The 17062-nt window shown below is 43.6% G+C and overlaps 1 protein-coding gene across 2 annotated transcripts in view; it reads left to right on the top strand.

Moving 5' to 3' along the window:
• Nucleotides 1-17062, top strand: part of nrg2b (neuregulin 2b) — a 60283-nt gene that overhangs the window by 8868 nt on the left and 34353 nt on the right. The window contains exon 2 of one of the 2 annotated variants that reach the window (XM_047334434.1): nt 3772-4469. In XM_047334434.1, coding sequence (XP_047190390.1) covers nt 4058-4469 — 412 coding nt within the window. In that variant the 5' untranslated portion in view covers nt 3772-4057. Of the gene's footprint in view, nt 1-3710; nt 4470-17062 lie in introns of those variants that run through there. The other variant, XM_047334435.1, reaches the window with a different exon arrangement.

The raw sequence follows: 17062 nt of genomic DNA, 5'->3' as shown, positions 1-17062 counted from the left end.
AATATAATAATTAAAAAGAGAAAATAAAACATGTTAAAGTAGAATAAGACAGGTGATAAAAGTGAGAGTGCAGTACAAGAAATGCATAGATAGTATGCAGCAAACAAAAATGTCTTCAGACTTTATTTAAAGGAACTGAGAGTTGCAGCTGTCCTGCAGATAGATGGATAGATAGATAGATAGATAGATGGATGTGAACTTTTATAAAGATCACACCTGTCTGCACGCTGTCTAAAGCCATACAAGAGCAGAAGAGGTCATATTGGTGGCTGTTTTGGGTGTCTCAGCACCATGGACAACTGTTTGGGGGGTTTCAGCACCACGGACAGCGAACCCGGACAGTCCCCGTGGAGAGTGGGGTGAAACAAAAAGGAGACATTTCTGTGTGAACAGTGAATGATATGATGTGTGGAAGTCTGAGGGAGGGGATTGGACTGCCCGTGTCACTGGTTCTCAGTGGCTGTTGGTGGTCTTGAGGAGGTTCATCAAGTGGCAAGTAGCAAAAAGCCAACCATCTAATTAAAATAAATAGACACATTGTCAGCATTAAAGATGAACTGTGTAGTTATTCAAATAATTCTGTGTGAATCTCGAGGATTCGGCTTTTAGGTCTTTCAGCTAGAATACCATGTAATTGTAGTACAAAAACACACATCTCTTGTGTATTTATTTTGCAATATGTAGAATTTGTGATGTGGACTTTTAAATAAATACAATATAAATGACTACAGTCATTTAATTCTTTTTTTTTTTACACAATTGTAATGTTAAGCTAAACCTGTGCTAGTTATACCTTCTAAATAATATATACTTATGATATATAGTATATTTTGGGGGGTTCAAATTAAAGACATTTGAAAACACCATTTGTTTTTATGGAGAAAATAATGAGTCGATTAACATAGAAAATAGTCAATTAATAATCTTAATTGAGAAATCATTTTTTTTCCTTCTGGCCTTTTTCCATATTTCTTTCCCTCCCTTGTTCAGCTAATTGAAATATTGTTAAAGTTAGAAATGTAACTGAATTCCCCTGTTTAAGGTCATTTCAGGTTGGAGAAACAACAGCAGCAGCGTTCACAAGGCTGGAGGGGAGGGGCAGACCCGTTAAAAGAATGATGTGGCAGACTTGATGGATGTCGATGGCATACCGGCTTAGTGAGATTGGACTGTTATCCACATCAATAAGTCGAGTCTGGAAAAGCAACAATAGGCAATACATGGTTTAATTGTCGTACAATCACACAGCAACACGTGATTCAAAACGCACAAGCATATAAGACATTCTTCCATCAATTCAGTCCCAAGTTTGATCTGGAAGAAAGTGTTTTGACATGCAGAATTGAAAGGTGGGCTCTCATATGTATTGTTTAAGCTCAAACCGAGTCAGCTCCATTGTGGTTTGGGCAGAATATTCACTGGTGTCTCTTTTTTCCCGCCCAGAACCACGGACATAAGGTGGCCATATCAACAGATGGGATTTCAATTATGTCCATGAGCATTGCTGGTCATGTAGAAAATGAAGCTAATGGAAGTGCAAATACTATTTTTTGTCCTTGACAATAGAGAAGTCAGGTCTATGTGACGTCTTCAACACCCTGCTGAGTGTGAGTACCGGGGGGATCATGGAGGGAGAAGGTGGTAGCTTTCTCCTCCCCGTGTCTGTCGCCAGAAATCGGCTTCCACTACCCTCCGCTTTGTCAACAAATGATTTGCTTTCATGGCTAATTTGGAAATTCCTGACTTGTGTGTGAGGTCGCTGAATGGGGGGCTCTGATGAATGGAGGAGAGACGGATCGTTGGGTGGGTGGTCAGTGGGCGGAGAAGGAAAGAGGCGGGGGTGGGTCACCGGACGGATCGTGGTTTCTGAAGGGCTGTGTTCGCCTCATGAGATGCTCCGGTGTTCCCCCGGAGTGGAGGATCAACTTGTGAAACCTTCAACAAGTAACGTAAAAAAAACCCAACAACAACATGTTTGTTAGCATTTAGCACCAGGGGTAGCCACAGAAGTGAAACAGTTCTTTTACTTCCGAGTAAAAGTGGGTTGACTCTCTGCCTCCTGCTTTAACACTTTACAGTGAATAAGGATACATGCAGTGAGGAGAGAGACCTTCATTGCAGCAGTTTGGTGGTGACCCCCCCACCCCCCCCAGTCCACGTGAGGTGCTATGTGATTGGTCCACCGGGACACAGCACTAAAACTGTCAAGGCTTTCAGCACCACGGACAGAGACGCCGCTGATGGTGACACGGGCGGATGAGGCATGAACTCTCCTCTCATACACTTTCTTCATCGTCCACCGTCACCTATATATAAACGACGTGTCCACGTGTCCCCTGCGTGACATCATATGTCATCCCTTTTCTTCAGGGTGGACAATGAAAGACTTTCGACCTCTAGCGAAGGGCGCGCGGCTCCTGACAGGGAGGGAAAGGCGAATCTTGTGAATGGCTTGATTGATGGACGCAGAGATGGAGGCAGCTCGGGGCTGGCTTGCTGATAGTGGGAAGAGGAGGGGCGGAGATACTCGTGGTCACCATAAAAAAAAAAAACATATTGTGCAAAGCTCTCGTTTCATTGGCGGAAAAAAAAAGTTTGATTGTCCGTAGCTGCGAGGGATTGGCAAACTATTATTGGGGGTAAATTGTGTCTCCGCCATTACACCCGCAGATGAGGGGGGACCACGTGTTGCCACGGAGTCTTGTAAGGGAACAGTATCCCTTGAGCATTATTAGTGAACTGCAACAACTCGCGTAGCAGTGTGGTCGGGGCGTGTGTTCTCCTGAAGCATGCAGCGAGCGAGGGCATTGGAAGATGAAGTCTCCAAACTCCCGTGCTCGCCTCGCCGTGCCGAGGAATCCATTGAGAGAATTTCGCAGCGTTAGTCATCGCAACAACTATCCGCAGTGTGTGTAGCGGTCGCCCACAGCCCCTCTGCTTGCGCCCCCTTTGCTCTGGAGATCCCCCAGTGGGCGCCTGGTGCGGGGCTTGGCTGCGGACGCGCTCTGCCGCCGCGCGTGTCTGCGCACTGTCTGCGTGATTCTCTTCCTCGCGGCCGCCCGCGGGAGGGGGGCGGGGAGGGGGGCTTGACACAGTCGGCCGGCATGGTCACATGCCGGTTGGGTCGGTGGTGGTGTGCCGGTAGGTGCCCGGGTCATTAGGGTGTTTGCGCAGGACGCGGCGAGCCGACGCCATCGACCGGGCAGGTGATGTTTGCTCACGTAGGTCGCTCGCGTCCGATGCGGGGCGCAGGGGACGCGGCTGGAGGCTGCGCGCTACTGTTGCATCGCCTCGCCGGATAACCGCCGCTATCTCACCCCGCTCGTGCGCTCCGCCCCGGTTTTCGTGTTCTTTCTCTTTTCTTATTTTTTTTTCTTTCTTTTTTTGAAATTTTTGCCTACAGACTTACGGATTTGCAGGAGTGGGACTCCTTTTTGACCACCGGGGTGGGGGTCGGGGGGGGGGGGGGGGGGGGGGGGGGGGTGGGGGTCGGAGTGGATAAAGGAGCCGACCTTGCGTGTGCGTGTTGTGCGTATCGTTTCCTGCGATTCCCTTATACGCGCAAGCTGCTTTTTTTTTTTCTTTTTTTTTTCTTTTTCTCCTTCCAGAGAAGCAATGCGCCCACCCGTTGGGATGCTAGCCTATTAGCTGGGGAGAGAGAGAGGGGGAGAGAGAGGGGGGGGAGAGAGAGAGAGAGAGAGAGAGAGAGAGAGAGGTTTCAGCCTTGGATTCGAGAGGAGGCTAATTTACGAGTCTTGTTTTGCCTTTCAGGAAAAGCGGAGATAAGAGGGGGAGGGTGGCTGGTGAAGGAGAATGCAGCAATCACATTTTTAAGCATGCAGAAGCGGGTCGTTTCCGGTTCCTAGGCTGGTGCGTCCCCCCCATCCGAGGCCAGCAGCCGTATGGGGAAAGCAGCGGCAGACACAGATGGCATGGACACTTCCACAAGGTCTGCCGCTCTGCCCTGCCTGCTCTGCCGGAGCCCGTTCGCCGCCGTCTCTCTCTTCCAGCTCGCTCCGCCGCCCAGCAGCACTGCAGCACAGCACAGGCTGACGGCATGAGGCTTGATCCAGTGCACTTCTCCATGCTGGTCATCGGGGTCTCCTTCGCCTGCTACGCCCCGAGTCTCAACTCCCTCCAGGACCAGGCGTACCGATCAGCCGTGGTCATCGAGGGCGAGGTGCGCTCCTCCCCGGAGAACGTCTCCTCCCGGGAGCCCTACAGTGTGAATGTCAAAGTGCTGGACGTGTGGCCCGTCAACAGCGGCGGCCTCGAGAGGGAGCAGCTCGTGACCGTCGGGGACTTCGGCTCCGAGGCCCCGTGCACCACGGTGGAGAAGGACCACAGATACATCTTTTTCATGGACCCGACCGCCGAGCCCTTGGTATTCAAGGCATCCTACGCCCCTGTGGACGCCAGCGAGCCGGAGCTGAAGAAGGACGTGGAGAGAGTGTTGTGCGAGGACTGCGGTAAGTTTAAGGCTTGTCCTTTCTACCTGCCACACACTCACACCGCACTATAAGGGCCAGTGGAGCTGCCCCGGTGATGCAAGGAGACAGTCACTGCTCTCCGGCGGCGCGTGCACGTGTGTAGTCTATACAGTGTGACAGCGTGCACACGCACACACACACACACACACACACGCACGCACAAGCATGCATGGATGCGCGCGAGCGACTGACACTTCCTCCATAACCCGGTCACCCATAATGGAAGGAGAAGCATGGCAGAAAATGTGTGTGTGTGAGCGTGTGTTTGTGTGTGTGTGTCAGAGAGGGTTAGTCCGAGAAACTATTAGGAATCAGGCCCATCAGCCTCCTCCTGAGGTAACATCCTATCCAAACTTCGCACCGTTGCCTATATACAGTCAGTATTATATGTCAGATCTGCTTCTGCTGTATATCAGATTTTTTTTCTTCTTTTGGTCGAATCTTGACAATGCCAGTGTGGACTGCCGTGACAGTCTGTGGGGTGGTGGTAACTGTTCAAATCTCCAGACTTGTTGCCACTTTTCACCGTGGGTATATCTGAAACTATGCTTTTTTGTTCTTGCAGTATAGCCTTCACCAAACAACAGAAACTCCTGTAGCACCTCCTGGTTTTTGGAATTACACATTTGTGAGATGTGGCGATAAACAATGTGCGGCAGCTGGGTAGGCTTATTGTCACCAGAATAGTATTTATAATTACAACAATCAGAACATGACACGAAGAAAAAAATTCTTCCCTTCGCTACTCTTTCTTTACGTAAGAACCAAGCTCTTAGACAGTGTGATTAATGCATCTTGTAATCTGCTAATTGCAAACTGCTTCTACGGTGTTAAAGCATCTGAGAAGTATACAGACAGGAAGTACAAGTTTCCCTTGCTCCACAAAGGAGAGATTAGTGAAACCTTAACTGAGGTAGTGTAACACTTTATTCATATATGAACTAAAGAAGAGCATCACAGCTCATCATGCTCGTAACTTAAATGTGACAAGAAATAACCCTCTGAAACGACGTGATGGTAAAACACTCATTTTCCTTTTTTTGAAAATCTTCAAATTGACATAATTTCTGGATGCAAGTCAACAGTGACAAATCCTACAGGGAGTCGCTCAGATGTCTCGGCAAAGGGTTCATCCAGCATTTGAGCTAACAATATGATGTTCTATTTTTATCTCTGTGTCATGCCAAAATTATCAAGTCATTTATTTATGACAGTGCTGTTGCAATCAGGCTACAGTTTAAAACCCATTTCCCAGGCAGGCTAATAAGGAGGTACCCTACACGCACACACACACACACACACGCACACACACACACACACACACACACACACACACACACACACACACACACACACACACAAACAAACAAGAAACCAGAGATGCAGTTAGAAACACAACCTAATTAGACACTTCAGGGTTAGTGTTGACTCCATAGATGGAATGTGGCAACCAGTAGCATCTGAAATGTTTCATTCAAGCATCAAAACATTATAGCTCTGTTTGCAGCATATGTGGCTCCATGTATTTACTTGGATGTTCATTATATCTCAAACACATGAACGTTCAGTAAAGTATTACAAAATAATCCTCCCCCTGAAACTGTTCATTTGCCAAGACTCCGACTGAGTTGTCACTCACCTCTCATTGGTTGGATACAGTTAAATCAGAGAAGTGAATGAGAATTGAGCTAATAGGATTCCTGGCCAGTGAAGAGATTGATTTAAAATATAAGGAAAATACAGCTCACCGATTGGCTGATAAGGGGGGTGTCAGCAGACACGCACCCTAAGCCCCACCAATCGAAAACCAAAGTCTAAACACAGCCAGCCAATCACAGCCAAACTTTTGGAACGCCCAACTCTGCACACACCCATACCAATTTCTGTCAACCGGATCGTATTTTAGCAGCTTCTTTGGCTTCAATATTCAATGTTATCAATATCAGATCTATATATATATATAAATCTTGAAAACAAATTTGTCATGGCGATACTCGAATGCCAAACTTAAAGAGGATAATACATTAATGTTTTATGTATTATTATGGTTGTGCATTGTGATGATGACAATTGACAATTGTTTGCTACTTTGAAAATTTATGTGAACGCCACTCGTGTCAGAACAAATCGGAAAGTCGGCGAAAATTCTGGTACACAAGTTGCTGACGTCATACACATACCAATCAGCATAACATTACAATCATCTAAATAGAAGCCTTTACTGTAATGTGAACTTTTCAAACTTTTGTCACTCAATGTGCATACGTTTTAAAATATTTATTATATCTGTCACACCTTTTCTTTCTTGTTTGTAATAATGTAATTATTTGAAAGAGGTATCAAGGTGTTTAAAAAAAAACCCGCCCTATATACAACTCATTTTGTTTATTTCATCCGTGTTTTTTCCACATTCCAACATTCCTTAACTGACCTCATCTTACCTCACTTACCGTACATTTTTCTTTACCTTACCTTATTTGCCTCACCTTATTTTACCTTACCTTACTTCACCTTACCTTACATTACCTTAAAGTAGCCCTCATGACATCCTTACCATTTGCTGTTTATTGTGGTTCAATGTTTCTTTAGTAACACACTTCCATTTGTCAGTTTTAATACCAGCTCCTGTTGCACTGACTTTCTGAATTTGTGATCTAGACTTGTACTTGTTATTTCTGGGCCACATGAAATCAGTATCATCTACAATAATACTGACAATAATGCAGTAAACTGTAAATACTAAACTAAAAATAAGCTGTTGAAGACAACAGAGGCCTGTACTATGAAGCAAGTTCAACATACCCAAGATGTGTCTTGATTATCTGGCTTGACTTAACCTAACATTGGCCACCCTGATAACCTGTAGCAGGATATCAACTGTCCCAGTCAACCCTGGGTTTTCCTCTCTGAGTAACGAGTGCGTTCATGTGGAAGACGCGGAGTTGTTTATTACAAGCACATCGTCAGACCCATGAGTAAAGTTGTTAATATGATAGTTGAAGAAATGCTGATACCAGCAGGTAAATTTGGTTTGTGCGACGTGTAAAAGTGACATTCTACAATTTTTTAAGTCAGCCAAAAAATATAATCTAAATAAGCCCATGAATTTATCAAGTTTACTATTGAGTGAATATTTTTGACATTTTGTCTGACGATGATCAAACTATTATGAAGAGAAGCTGAAGTGATGTCCGACTGTTTCTGCTGCTGAAACAGAGTAGATAAGTGAATGTGTGATGAGGTCAATCACACTGAACTGTTCATTCATGATCATTATAAATATTGATCAGTGTGTGGATCATTTTTATAATAAAAGAGATACTATTTAGTTTTTATCAACATTCATCGTCGAAGTCTCCTCGTGTTGTTTCCGAGAAATAGAAACTAAAACACCGTAAGAGATTCTGTCGGGAATCAAATAATGTTTATTGAGTTCAAATTAAGCTTTAATATTAAGTCTATGAATTTATTTAGTGTGATAAACTTTTATTAGAAGCTCTGTTTTAAAACCAGTGGACACATGAAAAGTCAGGAACAGCAACACGATTCCACTCATCTATAAATATCTGCTGCACTTTATTATTTGTCAAGTTACTCTAAACCCTTTTGTCCCAGTCAGGATCCTGTAGATTGATGACTCTGGTTTTCCAGTGATCTGATTGGTCCGTAGTTTGGCAGGTTTTGATCACTTATCTCAAACTTAACATGCTCCGGAGCAGGTTAGCCGTTCATCATAAGTTACCATGGTTATTTACCCCACTAAGAAGAGAACCATCCTCGTAGGACGGAAAACCCTGAGTTAATCGTGAAGTTACCTTGATAACCGCAAATCCTGCTTCTTAGTACAGGCATCAGGTTACTGTCTTGAGGTTTAACAAAGACTTTTGCCCGTGAATGTGGACATTTACAACAAGCTACAGCTGGGCAAAGTAGCCGTGAGTGAAATTATGAGACAGTAAATCTTTTTTTGCAATATTAAAGATAGCAGAGCTAGTTTCCATCTTGCAAAAGCAGGGCCAATGCTGATTAAATGGTGAGAGTGGACAGGTTCCCTGTTACTGTTAATGTTATTGAGTTGGCCATAGCTACTCCAATACACTCCATCCCCAAAACACAAGAAGCAGCTCTTGCGAGGCACATTCACATGCGAGTGGATGCATCCCAAAAAATCAGATGTGGTTTTAGTAAAGAAGTGAAGTAGAAAATGTTTTAACCAGCATTCAGTACTGAGCCGCGTAATCTGTGACAAACCTTTGTTCCGGCCTGAACATTTAAACTGACAGTCGCTGCATGCCCTCATTGCTCCCCTCGTGTTTTACTCTGTAAAAATAAGTTTTGTGTGTGGACTGCACAAAAATACCTGGACAAAATAAGATACTTCTTCAAATCAATCCTATCTTACGTTCCAGGCACTCTGAAGAAAAATGTAGGTCTCCTCTGATCATCGCTGTTGGCATGCCTTTTGAGATACATTGACAGTTTCCTCCTAAAATAACTTATCTGATGCCCCAACATGCTCCTGTCACTGATGCTGTATTTAGTGCTGCATACCTCAACTCTCTCTCTCTCTCTCTCTCTCTCTCTCTCTCTCTCTCTCTTTGTCCTGCTGTAGGTGACTGTAGCTGGCACATGCGGTTCGGCTTATGCTTGGCCGCCTGTCAGTCATGCAGCCACACAGAGAGGATGAGAGAAACAAAGACAGGGAGAGGAAGGGAGCGATAGATCTTTAGATCATGAATAGATGCGGCTATAATCCATACTGTAAAACTCCAAGTAATAGCCTGGGCCTTTTCTCCTCTCATTGGATTCCAGGATAGTTTTATTTAACCTAGCATGTCTAAAAATGGATTTACTGCCATTCTGTAAATTACTAGTATTACCCCCCTTCAAGCTTAAATTATCTTGCTTTTAGTTCAGGTGTCTTCAGCAGCATTACAAGAGTAGCTAAACATTTTGGGTTTTGTTTTTTTGGAAGTTCAGTATCAGTCTTATATCAAACCGGAACTTTCTGCAGGCTAACAGCATAAAGGTGGCTGGGCGAGCTCAGAATAAAGGTCAAAAACAATGGGGAGAAGCTACTCCATGGCAAGAGATCATAAATAAACACTCCAACTCCTCTGAAGTTCACAAATTGTCAGACTGTAGCTGGGTCCCATCTCAGGGGCCGGCTCCTTTGGAGTCTACATTTGAAGACCGATTGTGTCACAGCGGCACAACTCGGGTGTCCCATTTCGAAGGCTCCTTCAAATGCGAACAACGAATTCTTCCTTTCATTCCTGAGCAACAAAGGATCCGACAGGTGGATCCTTCCTGGCCCAACCTCCATGTATCCCAGGGTTCATTGCGCACTGCTGATGAATTTTCTTGTACCGTGCGGCAACTGCAGCTCCTTTGCTAGTCGACAGTGTTAAGGGCGGAACTTGGTGGTGGCAAATAGGAAATCCTTAGACCTGACCTTTTCATTTTGGTTCGGCCTTCTACAATGAAGACAGGTTGCCGCGTAGCCCTTGAATTGAGACACCACTATCTCCTTTGTTTAACCCACACATTCTGTCAACTCAACCATTTTGTTTACTTATGTTCTGTCTGTAATAAACAAACAGAATAGGTTGTGTTAATTAGTGATCTTGTTGGGCAGGCACATTTTTTCACTTTGGACAGAGTCAGCCAAATTGCTTTCCCCTGTTGTCCGTTTTTATGCAAAGCAAGGATAGCCATGTCTGGACATCATGTCTGGACCTCAGTTCTGGTCTTCACATGAGACTGATATCAATCTTTTCATCTCACTTTCCAAAAGACAGTGAAGAAGTGTGCCACTCAATATATGGAACTATACCTTTAAAATTACCATTGGGCCTTTGGACTTTGTGTGACATTGATCACAGATCACTAACCCTAACCCATTCGACTATATGTTTGCATGTGTGTCTAGCATCAGCACCTTATCAGGAGCAGTATAATTTCTCTGAGCTTGCATGCACTGCTGTCTCTGAGCTCAGGCTCACACCGGTGTGTACAGCAGCTGTAGGGGAAAACCACTTTGGCATTGATCTCCAAATCCCAGAATTAGGAGATTTTTTTGCTCAGGGGCAACACATCAAAAACAACAGGAAACATATCCTAGGCCACACCCTTGAGCAAGTCGTTTAACCAATCCTGGTGAAATTTACTCTTTTGTCGTGGCTTTTTGTGGTACCACCACATTGAAGTCTGTCGGGAAAAATCAGGGATGAGAGAGAAACGTTTGTAGAGAAGCTTAAGACAGCGTTGAGGTAGAACTCTGACTGCTGTACATACTGTAGGTTAACATGGGTGTGCATTCAGGGAGATTAACTCTCTCTGTGTATGTGTGTGTGAGCGCGTGCGCACGTCTCTGTGTGTGTTGCAAGAGGTCTCTCACTTGTCTCCCTCATCCTTTTCCCTTCTTTGTCGCGTTATCTGTGTCTATTTCCGTGTGTCTCTCTCTCTTTCCCTTTGTATATCCTGATGTCCTCTTCTCAACAAAAGCGTCACACACACACACACACACACACACACACACACACACACACACACACACACACACACACACACACACACACACACACACACACACACACACACACACACACAGTGTGAGCCATGCCAGTTAGCTGTTGCTGTTGCTACTGCTGCAGATGCCCCAGTGTGCTGTCATTAGCAGGGAGATCTGGAGCTGCTATAAATTATGCACACGGAATAACAGAAGGCTGAGGATTCCTCCCCTCTCTTTCCTTCAAAAAATAAAAATAAAATAATGTGTGTGTGTGTATACCATAGGACCATGTCTTTGCTCATTTATGTTCTCACAACATTATTGTTATCAACTATGCTTGTCATTGTGCGTGTGTGCGCATTTCTGCACTTCTCTGTGCCTCAGCTTACTCACAACTGCCTGACTCCGTTACATGTCATTCTGTTATGTAGCGTGTGTGACAGTGTAAATGTGTGTGTCCTTGCTTGTGAATAATGTATCAGCACTCATCTTTTCCAGCAGTCAGCCTTAGTAGAAAAACTCAGACACATGCCTCTTAAAGGGACCAGGTCAGTGCCACATGGTTCAGTTTGTGAATGAGGGAGGTCTTTGTGTAGCCCTGCGTACACACACACACTCGCTCTCTCTCTCAAACATACACACACATGCAGATGTACAGCACACACCACCCACACACCCATGCGGCTGCTGTTGAACACACCCACATCACTGCATCAGCAAAGTGCCCGTTTCAGGCGGGACGGACTTGGCTGACGCTCCTCCTGTTTCTCAGTTACACTATATGTTTCCACAGCATCCGATTAGACATCTAATTCCAGAATTACATAATTCAAAAAAGGTTTATGCCAAGAACTTGTCAGTGTGTATTCCAGATAAAACATAAGAAAAAAAATTATTGGTTTACTACTACTGTTTCGATAAATCTGAGGCGTCCTTCTCTTTTCTTGGAAAGCTGTTTCAATCTTTGGCATTCGTCTCTGCAAGTAGCCCTGCTTTGCCAGAGTGTAAGGTTTGGCATGCAGTCAGTGACCGCCTGATATTCATGAAGTTGTAAAATGACATTTTCAACTGTCACTCCGGGTAACACTTCATGAACAGCAACTGCTCTCTCTTTCCCTCGCCTTCGACTGTAGTGGCTTCTGATCAGTGCATTTAACCCATGGAATCTGCTCCGCGTGAATGATGATCAGTACAACTCTGTGACTGTTCTCGTCAACACCCGAATGAACATGAGGAATGGTGTGTCTGAAATGGAGAGAAAGGCTTTTGCAAATAGTTCTCTGTCAAGAAAAGGGTTAAAACATCCCTTTGGTTCTACATACAAGGCTATCTTTGGCTCACAAAGGTGGGCTATCTTTATCTCGCTTTGATGGTGACAAGTAGAGTATCTTCATCTGTCTTCTAGATGTCCTCCTCTGCCTTCCCAGATGTTATCTCGGAACTATTATAGGTTTGTGGCTGATAGTGTTGTGTATATGATACAGTATGTTCGTTGTGGTATCTTTTCATGCCTTAGTGTCAGCCCATCTTGGACCACGACACTTGGATTTTTCTTTTGAAGCAACTTTTTGCTCATCAATTGGGACGATTCTGACAATACTTATTACTCATTCTAATGTATTAAATGATATTTTAGCTTCCTCTGTCAATTCTTGTCCAGATATTTTTTTGTTATTTGTGGTCAACTCTCAAGATTGGTTTTCTCTTATTTCTATTTTTGCCAAGGTAAAATACTTTTTGCCAAGGTAATAGTTAGTCAAAAATAATGCGGGATTGTAGTAAAAGGATATGACTTGACATTCTCCGTTTTTAGCCTGAACAGCAAGGCATAGAACACCTGATTGCTTAAAGGACATGGCAGGTTTTTGTCCACATATTTATATTTTCAACAAATTCCAGGAAAAGATCAGAATCAAGAAAACATTAGTCCATCCCTCAATACTTTCATTGTCTCTACCACTCAGCCCCGAGGTTCCCACAGTTGTGAATCATAGCTCTCAAATACTGTATATAGATTTATACATAAATTATAAATATATATGGATTTATTATATAGAGTATTTCTAGCAGCAGGAAGGTGGATGTGAGAGCCACTAAAAAAATGTAATCAATTCAGTTAAAAAACATTTCAGTCAGTGTGGCACACTGATGTGGACAACAAGGTCACAGAGGAATACATTGTATCAGACTTCTTTTTAAGAAAAATACACTCGCAATACTATTATTTTCATGAAATGTGTTGATGATAGAATACATACAGTATAATGTCACTGGAACTGGAACTACCCCTTAATTATTTCAATTTTCTGTATTTCTTTTCACAAACTTAGAATTTTTATTGGCTAATAAGGTTAACATGTTTTTAAGCATTTTCTCAATGACTTTGTCCTTGGGTTAGGGTGTGGGGGATAGAGATGAGAACATGCTTAGAGAACTCATCATGGCCGAAGGTAAAATAGCTCTCAAGGTGCATGTGACAATTTATTCTGCTGTTTCCAGGGTCGCCGTCCTTCCTCTCAGTGGCCAAGGATGTCGATACCTTTATTAACCTCATTCATGCAGGTCTGCTGTCCGTCTTCATTAGTGTCGTCCATTTATCTGTCACGTGTCACCTGGAAACCAGCGCATACTGTACATTTCAGCTTTGAGTATGGATTTGTGCTCCCACTGTTTGACTCCACAGCTCATCATCATTTATGTTATCTGTAATTATAATCGTGTTGTAAAATAAGCCAGAGTGGTCCGAGATAGGCTGTGTTAGAGTGAAATAGGAAGACAGAGTGCAATTATCTGTACTCTTGTTCCCCATATCATTCAGTTTCGAGTTTCATGAATTATTACTGAAAGCTGATAATTTTAATTAATTTTACAGTAGCTAACTATTGTAACACCACCAATTTCCTCTGAACAGGGTTGAGAGGAAGTCAGAAGTCAAATATCTCCTTTCCTCTGTGCTTTAACCATATTTTAATCCAGGCCTTGGCAAGATTTGAAAAATTCAACATCTTATAAGCCTACAAAAGGAGAAATATGGCCTCCTATCAAGCAAAAAGAAATGACACAACATAGCGTATAAAAGTGAGATAAAAACAGTTTCTGCAGCATCAGTAAATGAGCGTTGAAAGTTGTGCTTGTAATTTATCTTTTGTTCCATTTGACTCTTTGGTACACATCATCACAACCTGCCCGGCAGCACGCAGTGATCAGCTTACTGAGGTTACATTAAAGGATTTCTGTGAAATCAGCTTCAAATATCAAAAACTGGACATCTTGTCACTGCTATTTGGTGCTGCTGCCAACATGCAAAGTTGCCAAGTGCAAGATTTAATCCTCAATAAACCTTTGTCAGTGCACTGCGTTCATTCGAGTGGATACGAGAAAGCCAGTGGGACGTTAATGCACAGTAGTGCCAATCACACAAAAGGCCAGGGGGCTAGTGAGACTTTTTCTTTCTGCTCCAGTGAACAGGGATGCAAACTAGAAGTAACTCAAATTCAAATACACCTACTGTATGTAAACCTTGACATTGCCCTCTTACTGTAAAACAGACTGTCCAACCACACATTTTAATGATGATTTGTGCAAAGCTGTCGCTTGGTGTATGAAGTAAACAATACAAAAATGGAAATTGCCCTAATAGATAGGGGTTAAAGGGATAGTTCAGTGATTTTGAAGTGGGGTTGTATGAGTTACTGAACTATCCCTTTTACAGCACTGAGTATGAACTGTAACATCCCAGTTTTTAGTCTGCCCGGCAACTTTTGTTGCAGCCTCCGGGATTTTTGTCGTCTTTCTATTGAAAGTTAGCTAGTTAGTAGTTAGTTAGACTTTATTGTCCCCGGAGGGAAATTCTTTTCCACATCACTGTACATCAGCTTAACACACATCGTCCCACAACAATGACAGACAGAAATACATTAAATACGACACAACAGCACACAATAATGACAAGCAGGACAACATGAAAACAAGACTCGTAGTTCCCTCAGCGAGTCACCTTGTTTAGGGCTGCTATGGCAGGCTTTTGCCAAAGCGAGCCCTTCTGCACCTCAGGGACCTGTACCTGCGCCCAGAGGGCAGTACAGTCAGGTGGTGATTGAGTGGGTGTGTGGTGTCCTGTGCTATTGTATTTGCAATGCGTGTGATGGCCTCACAGCTGAGCTCTGACAGGGTTGGGTGTGGGGAGACCTATTATCCTGGCAGCAGTGTTGGTTATGCGTGTGAGTTTGACCCAGTTTGTGACAGAGAGCATGTTGAAATAACAGGTGGAACAGTAGAGCAGGATGGGTTGAACAATACTTTGGTACAACAATACTTTGGTATTGTTGACAGCTGCACAAAATTCCCCAAACCCTCTGAAAGAAAACAAAAGAAAAGAACAAGTATGTGGCATGTTAGATACCATAAATGAGTAAGTCAAGGTGGAAGTCTCCACCTTGTGAAAGCAAGACTTTCTTGGCTTGTATATATTTTGTAGAAAGGCTAGTAAACATAAAAAAAAATAATTTTGAAAAATATTTAGTAGGCTGCCACTCAAGACATGATGCGTTTGTAGTGATTGTATACTTTCCACCTTAAAATCAAAAGTGTCAGGAATGTACAGACTTTCATTTCTACATGGAAGTTGTTCCAGGGTCCAGGGCTGTATGAGGTCAACTTCAGTCCTGAGTAGTAAACTTGGGTTTTATTTTATCAAAGCCCTGGCCATTTGTTCTGTTGGTTGTAATAACACTGTACTCAGCACAGCTCAGATCTTAGAAATGCAGGAACATCTCTAAAATTGATCCACGGGGGCAAGAGATACTGGTGTCCGGGCAGACAGATAGTGCCTCTACAGTGGCAGGTGTACCAGGCCTTTGTCCTTCTTGTTAGAACATGGTAAGAGGTAAAACCAGCAGGTTCTTTGTTGTCATTGCAATAGTGACCACAGGATTACGCTTGTGGGATGGTCACAGTTTGGTTATGTTTAGGCAGAAAACCCAATTGATTATGGTTTAGGAAACGGTCTTGGCTTGGGTCAATATACTTCTACCTCTAAACTTAATTACTTCCTTCAGGTTAGAGGACCCTTGTGATCGTGGTTGCAATAATAAACACACCATAACGGTAATGACTGACACCAACTATTTTCTATGTTTTGTGGATTCAGCCATCGACCCCAACCTTGCAGACTATCATGTTATGTTACCTGACTTCCTCCTTTGCTCCCGTCAGTTAGCTGAGGTCACCAAACAATAAAACATAACCGTAGGTTGTAAGAAGCTGCTTTTTTTTTTTTTAAACAGGAGGACAGTCTGTAGGTCTCTTTTGTTTTCCTTAAAGGATCCTGGTTACAGCGTTTTGAACCAATTATACTATTTATGTCGAAGTCCTCATTAAAGCCTGTCAACAAAGTGTTCAAGTTATGATCTTTCAGCCATTTACATAATAAGTAGACTAAACTTTGTCTTGTCCCTATTATTTGGTTAATGGTTGTTAACAGTGCTCTGATCATCTGATGAAGGAAAAAGCAAATGAGCCAAAATGGGATCTAGTGGCAGGATGTATAGACAGAAAGAAAGAAAACTGGGCCATGCACTAAATCCTGTTGTACACCACACAAATCAAATCTCACCGTTGTCTATTTGTCTTTTCGAGGCTGCGGTACGGCATCGTCTTCCGACAGCATCTGTGTGTGGCCTCATAGGACCATTGGGGCATCTCTCTTCTGAAGAATCTTAAGCTCCTCGTGGAGGATGGATGTGATCAATGCCTCAATCCCCTTATCAGGAGAATTGTGTCCGTTAGTCTGCTTTACAAGCCTGCAGTTCATGGTGTGTGTGTGTGTGTGTTCGCGTGTTGAGGGGGAAGAGGTTGATGAGAGGTGAGAAATGGCAGGGTGAGGGGTGGAAGATCAGAGATTGAGTCGGGACAGGCGATAGAGAGCAGGATGTATGAAAACAGGAAAGGAGGCAGAGGTGAGAGAGATGGATGTAGAGGGGGGGAGAAGATGAATGGATGGATGGATGGATGAGAGGGAGGGGAGATTTGAAAGAGAGAAAGGGGAAACAGGAAGAGA

Source organism: Scophthalmus maximus, chromosome 9 (assembly GCF_022379125.1).
Source record: "Scophthalmus maximus strain ysfricsl-2021 chromosome 9, ASM2237912v1, whole genome shotgun sequence".
Lineage (NCBI taxonomy): Eukaryota > Metazoa > Chordata > Actinopteri > Pleuronectiformes > Scophthalmidae > Scophthalmus > Scophthalmus maximus.
This window is presented reverse-complemented; position numbering and strand designations above follow the sequence as displayed.